General features: G+C 42.4%; 1 protein-coding gene across 2 annotated transcripts in view; it reads right to left on the bottom strand.

The window, feature by feature from the left end:
• Snapc1 (small nuclear RNA activating complex polypeptide 1) overlaps positions 1 to 11,563 on the bottom strand; it is a 29,728-nt gene extending 18,165 nt beyond the window's left edge. Inside the window, exons 1-6 of one of the 2 annotated variants that reach the window (XM_045154860.1) lie at positions 11,382 to 11,563; positions 8,693 to 8,852; positions 8,440 to 8,580; positions 5,712 to 5,816; positions 2,661 to 2,819; positions 28 to 96 (exon numbers count right to left, since the gene is read on the bottom strand). In XM_045154860.1, the coding sequence (XP_045010795.1) occupies positions 28 to 96; positions 2,661 to 2,819; positions 5,712 to 5,816; positions 8,440 to 8,580; positions 8,693 to 8,852; positions 11,382 to 11,554 (807 nt within the window). In that variant the 5' untranslated portion in view covers positions 11,555 to 11,563. The remainder of the gene's footprint in view (positions 1 to 27; positions 97 to 2,660; positions 2,820 to 5,711; positions 5,817 to 8,439; positions 8,581 to 8,692; positions 8,853 to 11,381) is intronic. The other variant, XM_045154861.1, reaches the window with a different exon arrangement.
• Between the last annotated feature and the right edge of the window lie 4,098 nt (positions 11,564 to 15,661).

The raw sequence follows: 15,661 nt of genomic DNA, 5'->3' as shown, positions 1-15,661 counted from the left end.
TAAGCCAACATTCGGCAGTTTTCTGACCTCGGATTCTTGGGGATTTCCTTCACTCTTTTCTTCTCCATCTTTGTTTTTTGATTTTACGGATGGGTTCTGAAAGAGCAAAGAGAGTTACTTATATTATACATATTTATAATTCTACTAATGACATGACAACTTTATGACAGTGACAATCAGTTATTTTAAATTACTTTTAAAAAACATCAGAGGGCTGAAGAGATGGCTTAGCAGTTAAGTGCTTGCCTGTGAAGCCTAAGGACTCCGGTTCAAGGATCCATTCCCCAGGACCCATGCTAGCCAGATGCACAAGGGGGTGCGCACAGGTCTGGAGTTTGTTTACAGTGGCTGGAGGCTCTGGCACACCCATTCTCTCTATTACTCTCAAATAAATAAATTTAAAAAAAGAAGATCAGAGCCATGTGTGGACATGGTGGTGCACCCCTTTAATTCCAGCACTCAGGAAGCAAAAATAAGATGGCCATGAGTTCAAGGCCACCCTAAGATGACATAGAGAATTTTAGATCAGCATGGGCTACAGAGACTGTACCTCAAACAAACAAACAAAAAAAAAAAAAAAAAAAACATATCATTTCACATTGGGCTGACCATCTGACATTAAGATCACAAAGTTTCAAAATAGTTCTAAAAGTCTTCAATAAAATATCTAAATCCTCCAAAGTAATGAAAGATACTCTGCACTTTATATGGTATGAATCATGGAAACAAATCTCTGGGCAAGTCTATCAGACAGTTTCTAGATTAGGTAAACTGAATGCTGTGAGGGGCACCATTACATGGTTTGGGGTCCAGGTCTTTTTCTTAAAGTTTTTTTTTAATTTGTTTGTTTATTTTTTATTTACTTGAGAGCGACAGACAGAGAAAGAGGCAGACAGAGAATGGGTGTGCCAGGGCTTCCAGCTACTGCAAATGAACTCCAGAGGCATGCGCTCCCTTGTGCATCTGGCTAACGTGGGTCCTGGGGAATCAAGCCTCAAACTGGGGTCCTTAGGCTTCACAGGCAAGCCCTTAACCGCTAAGATATCTCTCCAGCCCTGGGATCCAGGTCTTAATAAAAAGGAGCAAATGAGCTGAGCAACAGCATCCATCACTGTTTCCTGACTGAGGGCAGGATGTGACCAGCTGCTCATGTCCACATGCCTTCCCCACCATGTTTTAGAGTACTAAGACTATTATATGAAATGTCTCCATCATTTGTGTAATGCTTGCAACAAAGTATCCACATATTCCAAACTAACTACCTTCGTTGAAACTTGAGTAATCAAATAACTTTCTTCCTCCCAAGATTGTCATCTTCTTCTCACTTGTCATTTCCCTTTTCAACATCTGAGTTAAGCCAACTTCCTTTACATGGTGGAAGGCTAAAGAAGCAGTAACAACAAACTTTTCTCAGAGACAAAACATAGGCCTAATACCCATTATTTATGGGATATCCACACATGGCCAGATGCACAGGAAGAAGCTGGAAATTACTTATGTTTTGCTAGAATGATTTACTAAAGTAGTTAGAGGTGGCACTTAGTTTTCCCACAGTGAAACGCTTCTCCAGCTGAAAAGTGTAATTACAGGCTACTGTGGAACTCAGAGGTTCTATTGCAACACCTTTAGGTTGGGAAATTAAGGTGAAAATTTGTGTTGATATGATTTTCAAGCGGCTAATGTGGTAGATAGGGAAGCGCACGTCCTGCCAGTGGACAGAGTCTCGTCTCGGATGTGGAAATCTGCTGTCAGGCATGGATGGGCCATCATTACCAGAACTTCTGAAATTTTCAAAAATATTTTTCAAAAAAAAAAATGAAGCAGGGCATGGTGGTGCATGCCTTTAATCCCAACACTCAGAAGGTAGAGGTAGGAGGATCGCCTTGAGTTCAAGGTCAGCATGGGACTACACAGTGAATTCCAAGTCTGCTTGTGCTAGAGTGAGAGCCTACCTCAAAAAAAAAGTACCTTTTTAAAAAATAATTTATTTTCAAGGGGAGGGAGGAAGGGAGAGAGACACACACAAAGAGAGAGGACAGAAAAGAGGGAATGGGCATACCAGGGCTCCTTGCATCTACAAACAAACTCCAAACACATATGCCACTTTGTACATCTGGCTTCACATGGGTACTGGAGAACTGAACCCAAGACAGCAGACTTTGCAAGCAAGTGCTTTTAACCACTGAATTATCTACCCAGCTCAGATCTTCTGATTTTTTTTTTTTTTTTTTTTTTTGCAGGGAAGGGGGTTGTTTTTTCTGAGGTAGGGTATCACTCTAGCCCAACGTGACCTGGAACTCATTCTGTAGTCCCGCACTGCCCTAAAACTCACAGCAATCCTCCTACCTCTGCCTTCGGACTGCTGGGATTAAAGGATTAATACTGTAACAACAACAAAAAATCTGTATGCCAGATATGACCCAAAGACTGCCAGTTTACAACCTCTGATAAATGCCAAAATTACAAAGATTATAATACAATCTCTAACAAGGTTACTTACTCTACTTTACATAGACAACTCTATTTGTAAGGTTAAGTAACATCACATGGCTAGTGAGTGAAAAGTTCTCTTAGTCTTCACACACCAGGCTGCCTATTCACATGCGCACCACATACAAACGTCTGTGCACAGGATAAGGCACCAACAAGCAGCTGCCTACCTTCCTATCTCTGTGCCACTCCTGATGCTCCAAAACTATGTTCTTAATGGTGTCAAAAAAATCATCCTTTATCAGGCTGAGGGCTTTGTCTGGCTTGGACTTGTCGGCTGAGATGGCCTGCTTCATGTTCTGGTAATGATCATGAACGTTCAGCATTTCCTAAAAGGAAAAGAGAACACCTTTATGCCTTTCCTTTGCTTTTTTCTTTTTGAAGAGATAGGGTCATGATAAGTCACGTAATCCAGGCTAGCCTAAACCTCATCATCTTGCCTCTACCTCCCAAAGTCTGGAATTACAGACATATACCACCATGCCTGGCCCTTTATTTCAATTTTTGATGACAATCTTAAAGGTAAAATCAATGCAAAATACAATCACCTTCCAAAGCAACTAATGAGCTGACAGAAAATAACATGATACTATATTATGAAAATAAAATAAGCATGCCAGCAAAATGGTCACGTTAAACACAATGGTATATAAAACACTGAGAAAAGACAATAAGGTACACAAAATTACATTTTGGAATTGAACATAATTGTACAAAAAATTATTTGTAGAACAATGTTACTAAATATTGCTACTGAAAACTAAGCTCATATTCTTTTTTAAAATATATTTTATTATTTATTTATTTGAAAAAGAGAATGGGCACACCAGTGCCTCCAGCCACTGCAAACAAACTCTAGACACATGCGCCACCTTGTGTATCTGGCTTACGTGGGTACTGGGGAATCAAATCAGGGTCCTTTGGCCTCAAACTGGGGTCTTAGGCTTCACAGGCAAGCGCTTAACCGCTAAGCCACCTCTCCAGCCCCTAAGCTCATATTCTTGTACTATAACTATGACACCAAATACATTCTGTGCTAAAAACTCTCATATAAGAACTCTCACCTAACTCTACATAGGATCCCAAGGCCCGAGGGCCCCCTTCCTCATAAGTCCCATCCTTACTTGAGTAATAGGATAGAGGATTAAAAGAAATAGTGATTTATGAAACCATCTGTGGCATTATTTATTAAGTAGACCTTCCTCCCCAGGAAACCTCAAGTCAAATGTTGTCATTATGAAGAAAGCACACTGTGCTTAAATCTCAGACTAAGTCTTGGCATTTAGACTTGTCTCTGAGATTAGCAGAGAATTCTAGACAGATCCATTACAGATGACCACTGTAGCATGAGGGCATCCCCTAGTTAAAGTACTCGTGTTTCTGTTTTGTTTTGTTTTTTGTTTTTCTAGATTTTGGTAAAGCTTATAGTTATTCAAGATACTGGAACGGGCTAAGAAGATGGCTCAGTGGATAAACATAAGAACACGGTTCAGATCTCCAGCACCCATAAATGCTGGATATGATGATGCCTACCAACCCTCAGCAAGTAGAGATGGGCAGATGACAGAGGCAAGCTAACTACCTAGACAAGCCAAATTGGTCATTCTGGATTCATGAGAGATCCTGTCTTGATAAATAAAAAGGATAGCGAAAGGCCCTGGTGCATCCATCCTTTTTATTTATTTTTTTCTTTTAAGTTTTTCAAGGTAGGGTCTTACTATAGCCCAGGCTGACCTGGAATTCACTATGTATTCTCAGGGTAGCCTCAAACTCACAGTGATCCTCCTACCTTTGCCTCCCAAGTGCTGGGATTAAAGGCGTGTGCCACCATGCCTGGCAAAAAAAAAACTATTTAAAAGTGTTCTAAGTATCTACTTTCAAATATTTAGTACATAATCATTTCCTTTAAATCCAATAATTCTTAACCATTTTAAGCAAGCACCTTTAGCCACTGAACCATCGCTATAGCTCTTCTGAACCATTTTAAAGGCATCAAACAGAAAGATAGATGGTTCTGCTGCTTCATCCTAACCAAGTGGCTGTATCTGTATGTAGAATAATGATTTCCCATATAAGTTAGAAGAAAGGGTACATGAGCCACCTAAAGGCCATCCATGAGCCCAGATTAAGAATGTTTGTTAAATAGTCTTAAGCAGGGGCTGGAGGTATGGCTTAGTGGTTAAGGCACTTGCCTGAGAAGCCTAAGGACCTAAGTTTCACTTTCCAGATCCCACATAAGCCAGATGCACAAGGTGACACCTGTGCAAGGTTGCACATAAGCACACGGTGTGTCTGGAATTCAGCTACAATGGCTGGAGGCTCTGGCACACCAATTCTCATTCATTTTCTCCCTTTCTCTTATAAAAAAAAGAAAGAAAGAAAGAAAGAGAAAAAGAAAGTCCAGTCTGTTGAGTTTGCCTCAAAAAAAAAAAAAAAAAAAAGTGATTATAGTTGGGCATGGTGGCTTACACCTTTAATCCCATCACTCAGGAAGCAGAGGTAGGAAGATTGTCATCCTGAGTTCCAGGTTAGCGTGAGCTAGAATGAGACCCTACCTTGAAAAACCAAAAAATTAAAATAAGGGGAAAGAAAAGTGATTACAATCCTTGCTTTGAAGTGGGGACTACGAAAGCTCACAGAGATTTACGCACAATCCAGGGCCCATCCTCACCCATCCAGATCCATTCTTTTCAAAGGGCACTGACTAGAAAGCAAAGACCTGACAATGGTCCTCAGGGTGGTGCTCTTCTATTCCTGTCAAGTCTGTGAACTGCACTTCTACTAGAGGTGAATATGTGATCTATATACAGGGGCTTTACTCTTAAATACTTTAGAACAAATTAAGAACTTCTGTGATTGGCTGAAATCATTACAGAAATGGTCAATATCCAGTAGGCAAGGGTAGAGCCTCAATAAATGATTGAAAATAAAACCATTTTCCAGGGCTGGAGAGATGGCTTAGCATTAAGATGTTTACCTGTGAAGCCAAATGACCCAGGTTTGATTCCCCAGATCTCACATTAGCCAGATGCACAAGGTGGCCCATGCATCTGGAGTTTGTTTACAGTGACTGAAAGCCCTGGCACACCCATTCTCTTTCTCAACCCCTGCCTCCTTCTATCTCGATCTCAAAAAAATAAAATTAAATTTAAATTTAAAAAAAGATTAAAAATCAATAAATTAAAAATCCCCCCAAAATTTCAAGGTCATAAAAAGCTTACCTCTAGCACATCAGAAGTGATAAGCTTCATTACACGATCATTTGGGTCCTTAAATTCTTGAGTAATTTCAGTTTGTTGGATTTTTTTCTTCATCCTACATGAAAGCTAAATATAGAGTATATTTTAAAATGAGGGGGTTTGGGGCTGAAGGGATGACTTAGTGGTTAAAGCATTTATATGCAAAGTCAAAGAACCCAGCTTCAATTCTCCAGGACCCACGTTAGCCAGATGCACAAGGGGTGCACATGTCTGGAGTTTGTTTCCTGTGGCTAGAGGCCCTGGCGCACCCATTTTTTTTTTTTCTCTCCTTTCTCTGTCAAATAAGTGAGTTAATTTATATATATATATATATATATATATATATATATATATATATATGAGGGTTTTTTTGGCTTTTTTTTTTTGAGGTAAGACCTCAATCTAACCCAGGCTGACCTGGAATTCACAGCAATCCTCCTGTCCTTCTGCCTCTGCCTCCTGAGTGAGATTAAAGACATGAGCCACCACACCTGGTGGTGGTTGTTTTTTTTAATGTTTTTATTTATTTGCAAGCAGAGAGATAGAGGAGAGAAAGAGAGAAAATGGGCACACCAGGGTCCCCAACTGCTACAAACGAACTTCAGACACATGCACCACTGTATCTGGCTTCACGTGGGTACTGGAGAATAGAACCCGGGTCCTTAGGCTGTGCAGTCAAGCACCCTACCTACTGAGCCATCACTCCAGCCCTAAGGAGATATTTTTGAAGTGCCAAAAAATAAGCTAGAAGTAAAGGTTTTCTACCAGGGCTGAAGAAATGGCTTAGTGGTTAAGGCACCTACGTGGGAAGCCTAAGGACTCAGGTTCAATTCCCTAGAACCTTCATAAGCCAGATGCACATGGTAGTACATGTGTCTGGAATTCATCTGCAGTGGCAAGAGGCCCTGGTGCACCATTTTCTCTCTCTCTCTCTCTCTCTCTCAAATAAATATATTTAATTTTTTTTTCTTGCCAGGCATGGTAGCACATGCCTTTAATCCCAGCACTCAGGAGGCAGAGGTAAGAGAATCGCTCGCTGTGAGTTCAAGACCACTCTGAGACTACTGAGTGAATTCCAGATCAGTCTGGGCTAGAGTAAGACCCTACCTTGAAAAACCAAAAAAAAAAAGATTTTTTTTTTTCTGTCAGTAATAATAAATGAAACAAGAGTATCTCCAAGGGTACATTTGATAAATAACCATTGTTGAAAGGCCACTAGGCTTTTATAAGCATTGATGCTTTATCACATGCTTACAGATTTTGATGACATTAAAGAAGTCACAAGACTTACCAGCTAATGGCACAAGTACAATTTTTGCTCTTCTAAGCTACTGTCTCAATTGTCATGGCCCTGGCATGCCCCTTCATATTCTCTCTCTTTTCCCACTTGCAAATAAATAATTTTTTTAAGGCATAAGGGGGTTGGAGAGACGGCTCAGTGATTAAAGGTGCTTGCTTATAAAGCCTGATGGCCTGGGTTCAAATCCCCAGTAATCATATAAAGCCAGATGCACAAAGTGGCCCATGCATCCAGAGACCATTTGTAGTGGCACAAGGCTCAGGTGTGTCCATTCTCTTCCCCTCTCAAATAAAAAAAAAAATTTTTTAAGCCAGGCATGGTGGCGCACGCCTTTAATCCCAGCACTCAGGAGGCAGAGGTAGAAGGATCACCGGGAGTTCGAAGCCACCCTGAGACTACATAGTGAATTCCAGGTCAGCCTGAGCTAGAGTGAGACCCTCCCTCGAAAAACCAAAATAATTAAATAAATGAATTTTAAAGCACAAGCAGTGCAGCTCAGTGGCACAGTGCTTGAGGCTCAGGGCTGATTTCTCAGCCCAGGGGACAGGCAGCAACTACACAGGCCCACTCTCTCCTCTTACAGCTTAGTTAACATGTGGGATCCAGAAACCCTACATCAGAAGCAGAAGCCGAATTTTTTTTTTAATTTAATTTAATTTGTGAGAGAGAGAGAGAGAGAGAGAGAGAGAGCGCGCGCAACAGTGCCTTCAGTCACGGCACAAGAACTACAGACGCATATGCCACGTAGTGCTCTGGCTTATGTTGGTCCTGGGGAATTGAACCTGGGTCCTTTCAATTCACAGGCAAACAACTTAACCAATAAGCCATCTCTTCCAGCCCAATTTTAACGTTTTTAAATTTTTATTTTATTTTATTGGGGGGGGGAGGAGATAGAGAACGGGCATGCCTGGGCTTCTAGCCACTGAAAATAAACTCCGAAGCCTGTACCACCTTGTGCATCTGGATTTGCATGGGTACTGAGAAATCGAATCTGGGTCCTTTAGCATTATAGGCAAGCACCTTAACCACTGAGCCATCTCTCCAGCCCTAGAAGCTGAATTTTTGTTTGCAGTAGGAAAAGTAATTATAAAATATGTTCCCATTTAAGAAGGCTGTAAGTTTTGAATACTATTAATAGTCTACTTTCAGCTGGGTATGGTGGTAATTCCTTTAATCCCAGCACTCAGGAGGCAGAGGTAGGAGTTCAAGGCCAGCCTGGGACTACCAAGTGAAATCAAGGTCAGCCTGGATTATAGTGACAACCTGCCTCAAAAAAAAAAAAAAAAAAAAAAAAAAACCTGAAAACAAAAAGTGTCTACGTTTTCTCAAGATTCAAACACTTTCAGTTTGGGAACAATGAAATATACAGCTTCTCGTTTTGAAAAAAGAAATTGATTTTAAGCAACATACCAACTTAGGCATTGCAGTAAAGTGGAATGCTTTGTCTAGGCGTAGCTTCCTGAACACATAGGCAGCGTCAAAGTGCTGTGCATTGAGCAAGTCCTGCTGAAACTTCATAACTTCATCCCAGTCCTTCAGAGCAACTCGGATCTGCAGTCAAGAGAAAAAAGTCATTTCTCACAAATGTTTTGTCTTAGAGCACTGGCATTCCACTGCTGCAATGCATCATCTTAGAAAGTTTTGGTGGCTGTGCAGAAATTACCTTTTGCTTTGGTTGGCATGGCTGAGTACCGTACAGTCCATATAGCAGATACAAGGCACCAACTCTGATCTGAAAAGTGTAGGGAGGTAAGAAATAGCGCCATGCCAAAGCCAATGCTTCCTTCGTAAATATGTTCTTTTTTAAATTTCTCATTTTGCCACTAGAAAACAAAAGAGAAACAACTCATCAAATAAATGCTAAAAGCAATTTAGAGGCATGTGCTTATTTACATAGCAGCTGCTAATAACTGGACCTAAAGAGCTAATTTTCTTCTGAGTGCTGGGATTAAAGGCATGCACCATCATACGAGGCAAAAAAATAAAAAGCACTTTAAAATATAACCTTAGTTAAAATATGCCAAAGTGTATTACTACATGCAAGCAACTGACACTCATACAATTATCTACGATGAATTTTTCATTTACTAACAGCAGCAGAAAACAACAAAGATATTAGCTGAATAGCTACTGCAGACTATATCAACTGATTAGAAGGGAACTGGGTGGGGGGGACACCTTGGTTCTAAATGGTAAATATAATAAATACAGTAAAAAAAACACCTACTGTAGTACTGGTGACCAAAACAGTATTGTCTTTAGTTGAGAGAGAGAGGCAGATAGAGAATAAGCGCACCAGAGCCTCTAGCCATTGCAAGAGAATCCCAGAGACATGTACCACCTTGTGCATCTGGCTTACATGAATAATGGGGAACTGAACCTGGGTACTTGGGCTTCACAGGCAAGGGCCTTAAATGCTAAGCCATCTCTTCAGCCCCCAAAACAATTGTTTTTTTTTTCCCAAATATTTATGTTTATTTACAAGCAGAGAGAGAAAGAGGTGGGGGATGGGTACGCCACGGCCTCCAGCTGAAGTCATGTGGGTACTGGGGAATCAAACCCAAGCCACCCAGGTCTTTAGGTTTTGCATGCAAGTGCCTCAACTGCTAAGCCATCTCTCCAGCCCTCAAAACAGTATTTTTAAATATTTTTTTTAATTTATTTAGAGAGAGATTATGGGCACATCAGGACAATCACCAGTTTGTGCATCTGGGGCATTATGGGGAATTTACTGGGGAATTCAACCCAGGCTGGTAAGCTTTGAAAGCAAGCACCTTTTAACTGCTGAGCAGTCTTCCCAGCCCCCAAACAATTTTTAAAGAACACCCACCACTCCTTTAGTGGTCCTCACTTTCTTTATTATTTTAAGTTTTCATTATTAGCTAAAGACTGGAGTTACCTAGAAAAATTTCCTTGATGTACAGTGAAATACTATGGCTTTTAGAAACAGGAAGATATACAGACTTAATTTATCTACTATCATCTCATCATCTTGGGAAAATAACTTTTTCCAGACAAGGTTTCACTGCTACCCAGGCTGGTTTAGAACCCAGTATGTAGCCCAGCCTAACCTCAAACTGGCAAAATTAACTTCCTTAAGTTTCAATTCCCTCACCTCTAAAATATGGACAATTATACCTGCTTTGCAGAGTTGTTCTATGAGTTAAAAAAATTAAGCAATAAATGCACAACATTCAGTAATTCTTTAAAACTAGCTCTCCTTTCGTCTGATGAACAATAAATTTTATTTTTATTTTATTTATTTATTTATTTGAGGTGGTGTCTCACTTTGCCCAGGCTGACCTGGAATTCACATTGTAATTTCAGGGTGGCCTCAAACTCACAGTGATCCTCCTACCTTTCTGCATCCCAAGTGCTGGGATTAAAGGTGTATACCACTAAGCCTAGCTGTTAACTATATTTTGAAAAGGTCTCATGTAGCTGGCCTCAGACTCTACAGCCTGAAGTCCTGATCCTGCTAGTTCCATCCTCTAGTAATTAAATAATTATGGGCATGGACCACCACACCAGGCTAATTCTTGATCCTCCAGCCCTGGAATTTACAAATTTCATAGGTAACTGGTTTACATCAAAGGAGAAAAAAAATAGAACTGTATCTTATTAAGAAAGACAGTTTTAGCAGGGCGTGGTGGATCACACCTTTAATCCCATCACTAGAGAAGCAGAGGTAGGAGAATAGCCATTAGTTCAAGGCCACCCAGAGACTACCTAGTGAATTCCAGGTCAGCCTGGGCTAGAGAGCGAGACCCTACCTCGAAAAACAAAACAAAAAAAAAAAGTTTGCCACAAATCCCAGCTAGAGGACCCTGTCTGCAAGCAAGCTCGGACAGCTGGGCTCCATCGTTCGCGATCTTCACCGTTATCCTCTCTTCAGTTGCACAACTGCGATCTAATGTGGTAATCAAGCACCAGCTGCTACGGCTCTGAAGCAATGGTTGAAAAGTTAACCAAAGGGTTTAAATGCAAAGGAAGTTGGGGAAGGAGAGAAGGGGACTGCAACCACGACTCTGGAAATGCCTGTGACCAAAGGCAACTGCTGAAGCCAAAACACGTTTGGGGACACCGGGAGATGAGAAAAGCGGCCAGTCACGGAGGGGTCAGGTGGGGAGGGTCACGATCAAATCTGCACCCCAGAACGACAACGTCAGCGGCTGCATGCACAATGAAGCCCGCCGTGCGGGACAGTTCCGCTCCTAGCAGAGCGAGGCAGGGACAGGCGACGGGGACCGGGGAGATCAGGGTTCGAGACCGCCGCTCCCCTCAGCCCGCCCCCCCCACCCAACGTGCGACTCGCGGGCCGGAAGTGCGGCGGAGGCGAGCAGAGCACCCACCAGAAGATGGTCCCGAACTTCATGCTCTTCCAGATGGCCGCGAAGTCCTCGAAGCGGACGCTGTCGGTCTCCTGGAAGCGGCTGAGCAGCGTCTCGCAGTCCGTCTGCAGGCCCGGCGGGATCCCCACGCCCGCGTCCGTAGGAGGCACATCCCGCACCGAGCGGCCCTCCATGGTCGCCCGGGAAACCGACGCCGGATGTGCCGGGCCGCTACGTAGTGCGCGCGCGCTCCGTGACGTACGAGCCGGGACCTTTAGCCCCGCCCCATCCGGGTCTTTGATTGCTTTTTTTTTTTTTTTTTTAAACGCGCGCGCGTGCCTGAAGATGTAGAGCTCCTGCCCTCTGCGGTCTTTGTTAGCACTTTTAATTTCAGTGAAGTTTAATCCTAAAAAGAACTTGTCTTCATGCTCCCCGCCCCCGCGTTTTACATAAATTAGCTTTGTTCTGTCGCCCTTAAAAGTGACCTTAACCTGCCAGGCATGGTGGCGCAAGCCTTTAATCCCAGCACTTGGGAGGCAGAGGTAGGAGGATCGCCATGAGTTCGAGGCCACCCTGAGACTACAGTGATTTCTAGGTCAGCCTGAGCTAGAATGATACCCTAGCTCAAAAAAGCAAAAAAACTAAAATAAAGTAACCTTAACGTTTTTCTTATATAATTACATTTTTCTTACATAAGAGCCAAAGTATCACCAACAATGTCTTATCACTGTGTTCCTTTAACTCGTTCCCTCACTCTACCCCACTTTAATAACTCCCACCTTGAATTTAGCTTCATTCCAACAGATGTATGTTATCACGTGGGGCTGTGTGTGGCTCTTGTTGTAGCCCTAGTAACCAACCTGGTGAAGAGCTGCTGTTCCTCTTGTAAACAGCCCCCCAAGACACACACACACTCCCCCTATAACAGGCTAACCCAGTATGGGGTGTGTTGGGGTGTGGGATGAATGGGGCTGACAGACTCAGAAGGTCACATATATTTCTATGCGCATTATCACATATGTGCATAGAAATATATCTTAGTTGTGTTTGGATTTGAGTTTATAATTATAGATATGAATTACATTGTATAATTTACATTCTTGGAAATGCTTTATTTTTATTTATTTGAGAGAAAGAGACAAAGAAAGAGGGAGAGAATGGGCTTAGCTCTCTGCTCTGTCATTTCCTTTTGCTCTTGCTTACTACCATATGCTATTTAAAGTTATTTTTTTGTTTTTTTTTTTTTGTTTTTTTTTGAGGTACGGTCTCACTGTAGCTCAGGCTGCCCTGGAGGTCACTATGTAGTCGCAGGGTGGCCTCAAACTCATATCAGTCCTCCTATCTCTGCCTCCCCGAGTACTGGGATTAAAGGTGTGCACCACCATGCCCAGCTTGCTATTTAAAGTTTTGACAAGCTGGATTCTGAAAGAATGGATGGCACACCCTTTATTTCAGACCCCACCCAAGTTTAAGCCATGTGTCCCCAGACCCTATCCAGAGACAAAATGGCCAATTCTCTCTAACAAGAAAAAGGGAATGACAAACAGCATATAATTTTGGTTCTCTTTTTTTTTATTATTTAATTTTTATTTATTTATTTATTTAGTCAGAGAGAGAGAGAGAATGGGCACACCAGGGCTTCTACCACTGCAAACAAACTCCAGACACATATGCCACCCACTGTATGCATCTGGCTTATGTGGGACCTGGAGAATCGAACCTGGGTCCTTAGGCTTCGCAGGCATGCAACTTAACCACTAAGCCATCACTCCAGTCCAACTTTGGTTCTCTATAGTTCCTCTCTTTGAACACTTAAAGTCACCTCTGTCAGATAAAATGTGTCACTAGACAAAAAAATCCAATGGGTAAACTGAGTCAAGATATTTGATCAGGGGCTGGAAAGATGGCTTTGTAGTTAAGATGCTTGTTGGCAAAGCCAAAGTGTGGGGCTCCTTCCCGGTCAGGTAGTGCAGAGGGAAGGACCAGGCCTGCTGGTTCCTCCCTAGGGTTTAAGAAGGATGATGAGCATTGGACGACTCAGAAACCTCTCCTGGCCACCGGAGAAAAACCACACTGAGTCGGGAGTCTTTTCCATGCAGGAACTCGCAGAAACAACTCGCTTTATTACTCTGAGCAGTTGTCTATATCATGTTGGGGACGAAGGCGGGGATTTTAGGTGGGGGAAGAGGTAAGGGCCAATAGTAAACTTTAACTATTGAAATGGTAATTACAATTACCACTCAGAAGTGGCAGGCCAGAAACCACTAGGCGTCTTGCTGAGTCCTAGCTGGCCAGAGACAGGTCGCCAAACTATAGCTAGGCTCAGGAAGTTCCACTAGGCCTCTCACCTGGGCCTTTCAGAGCCCACCACCAAAGGACTCAGGTTCAATTCCCCCCAAACCCACATAAGCCAGATGCACATGGTGGCACATGCATCTGAAGTTTGTTTGGAGTGCTTAGAGGCCTTGGTGTGCCCATTCTCTCTCTCTCTCTTATAAAGAAATAAATAAATTTTTTAAAAAGATACTTGATCAGTTTACAAACTCCTTACATAAGACAAACATCACCCTTAACTAAAATGTGCATTAGGGTAGAAACAGACATGATAAAAAAGGCATCAAGTAAGTGATCTCTCTCATGTATTTTTCTCTATCAAATATCAACAAAGGGTGGAAGCCCTATATTTAAGGTAAGGACCCAGGTTCAGTTCTCCAGAACCCATGTAAGCCAGATGCACAACGTGGTGCATACATCTGGAGTTTGTTTGCAGTGGCTGTAGGCCCTAGTGTGCCCGTTCTCTCTCTCTGTCTCTCCCTGTCTCTGTCTCTCTCTGTCAAAAATAAATAAATATTTTTTTAAAGCTTTAATTTCTGCTCCTAAATGATAAACTTGCTAGAAATCAAAGATGATCAGACTTCTTATCTCTTGCCTAGTTCCCTGGACCTATCAACAACCAGGACCCCTCCTGGGAAGGAGGTCTTTCATAGGATTTAAACATTTGGTTGATCAAGTTCAGTCCCCAGAACTTGGCATAAGGGCTAGCCTCTTCCTGAGACAGCCCATACCCCTAACCAACCAGCTGTCTTTCTGGTTCACCTGTTCACCTATTTAAGAGAGAGAAAGAGAATGGGCATGCCATGGCCTCCAGCCACACTGCAAACGAATTCCAGATGCATGTGCTCCCATGTGCATCTGGTTTACGTGGCTCCTGGAGAATCAAACCAGGATCCTTTGGCTTTACAGGCAAACACCTTAACTGCTAAGCCATCTCTCCAGCCCTTCAGTCTTCTTCTTCTTTGTTTTTGTTTTTCAAGGTAGGGTCTCACTCTAGCTCAGGCTGACCTGGAATTCACTATGTAGCCTCAGGGTGGCCTTGAATTCAGGGCACTCCTCCTACCTCTGCCTCCTGAGTGCTGGGGTTAAAGCCACCATGTCTGGCACAGTCTTCTTTTTTATTCAATTATTTGATTAAAATTAAAAATAAACCTAGAGTTTAGGGTTCAAGAACTTTCCTGGACCCATAACACCCCAATACATATATGTCCTGCTAGAGCCAATGAGCACAAAGATTTCATAAAAAAATTATATAAGTCCACAGAACAGAGTCTGGGAACTGAAATCCACAAAGCCATGAATCATGATGAAAGGTCAAAAACACAACTCACCTTGACTCACCAGGAGGCCAGCTAGACAGCATATAAAAAAAAATAACCAATCCAGCCAGGCATGGTGGCATATGCCTTTAATCCCAGCACTCGGGAGGCAGAGGTAGGAGGATCGCCGAGAGTTCGAAGCCACCCTGAGAATACATAGTGAATTCCAGGTCAGCCTGAGCTAGATTGAGACCCTACCTTAGAAAACCAAAAAAATAAATAACCAATCCTTTAACTTATTAACCTACCAGGAACCCCCACATATAGTCCATCCCAACTAGATGGCAAATTTTCACCCCCAAGGATAAAATCATTAGCCTATCAGAATCCTCCACATACAGTCAAAGTAATCAATCCAGGGCTGGAGAGATGGCTTAGCAGTTAAGGCACTTGCCTACAAAACCAAAGGACCTAGGTCCTATGCCCCAGGACCCACATAAGCCAGATGCACAAGGTGGCACGTGTGTCTGAAACTCATTTGCAGTGGCTGGAGTCCTTGGTATACCCATTCTCTCCAAATAAATACATAAATAAAAATAAAGTAACCAGTCCAACCCACCCCAACTTGGTTCCTAGTTTACATCACCAAGGGTATAAAAAAATCCCTGATCCAGGTCAGTATGTGGCTACCTGCTGACCTCCACTAGC

The sequence above is a fragment of the Jaculus jaculus genome, chromosome 7, assembly GCF_020740685.1.
Source record: "Jaculus jaculus isolate mJacJac1 chromosome 7, mJacJac1.mat.Y.cur, whole genome shotgun sequence".
Lineage (NCBI taxonomy): Eukaryota > Metazoa > Chordata > Mammalia > Rodentia > Dipodidae > Jaculus > Jaculus jaculus.
This window is presented reverse-complemented; position numbering and strand designations above follow the sequence as displayed.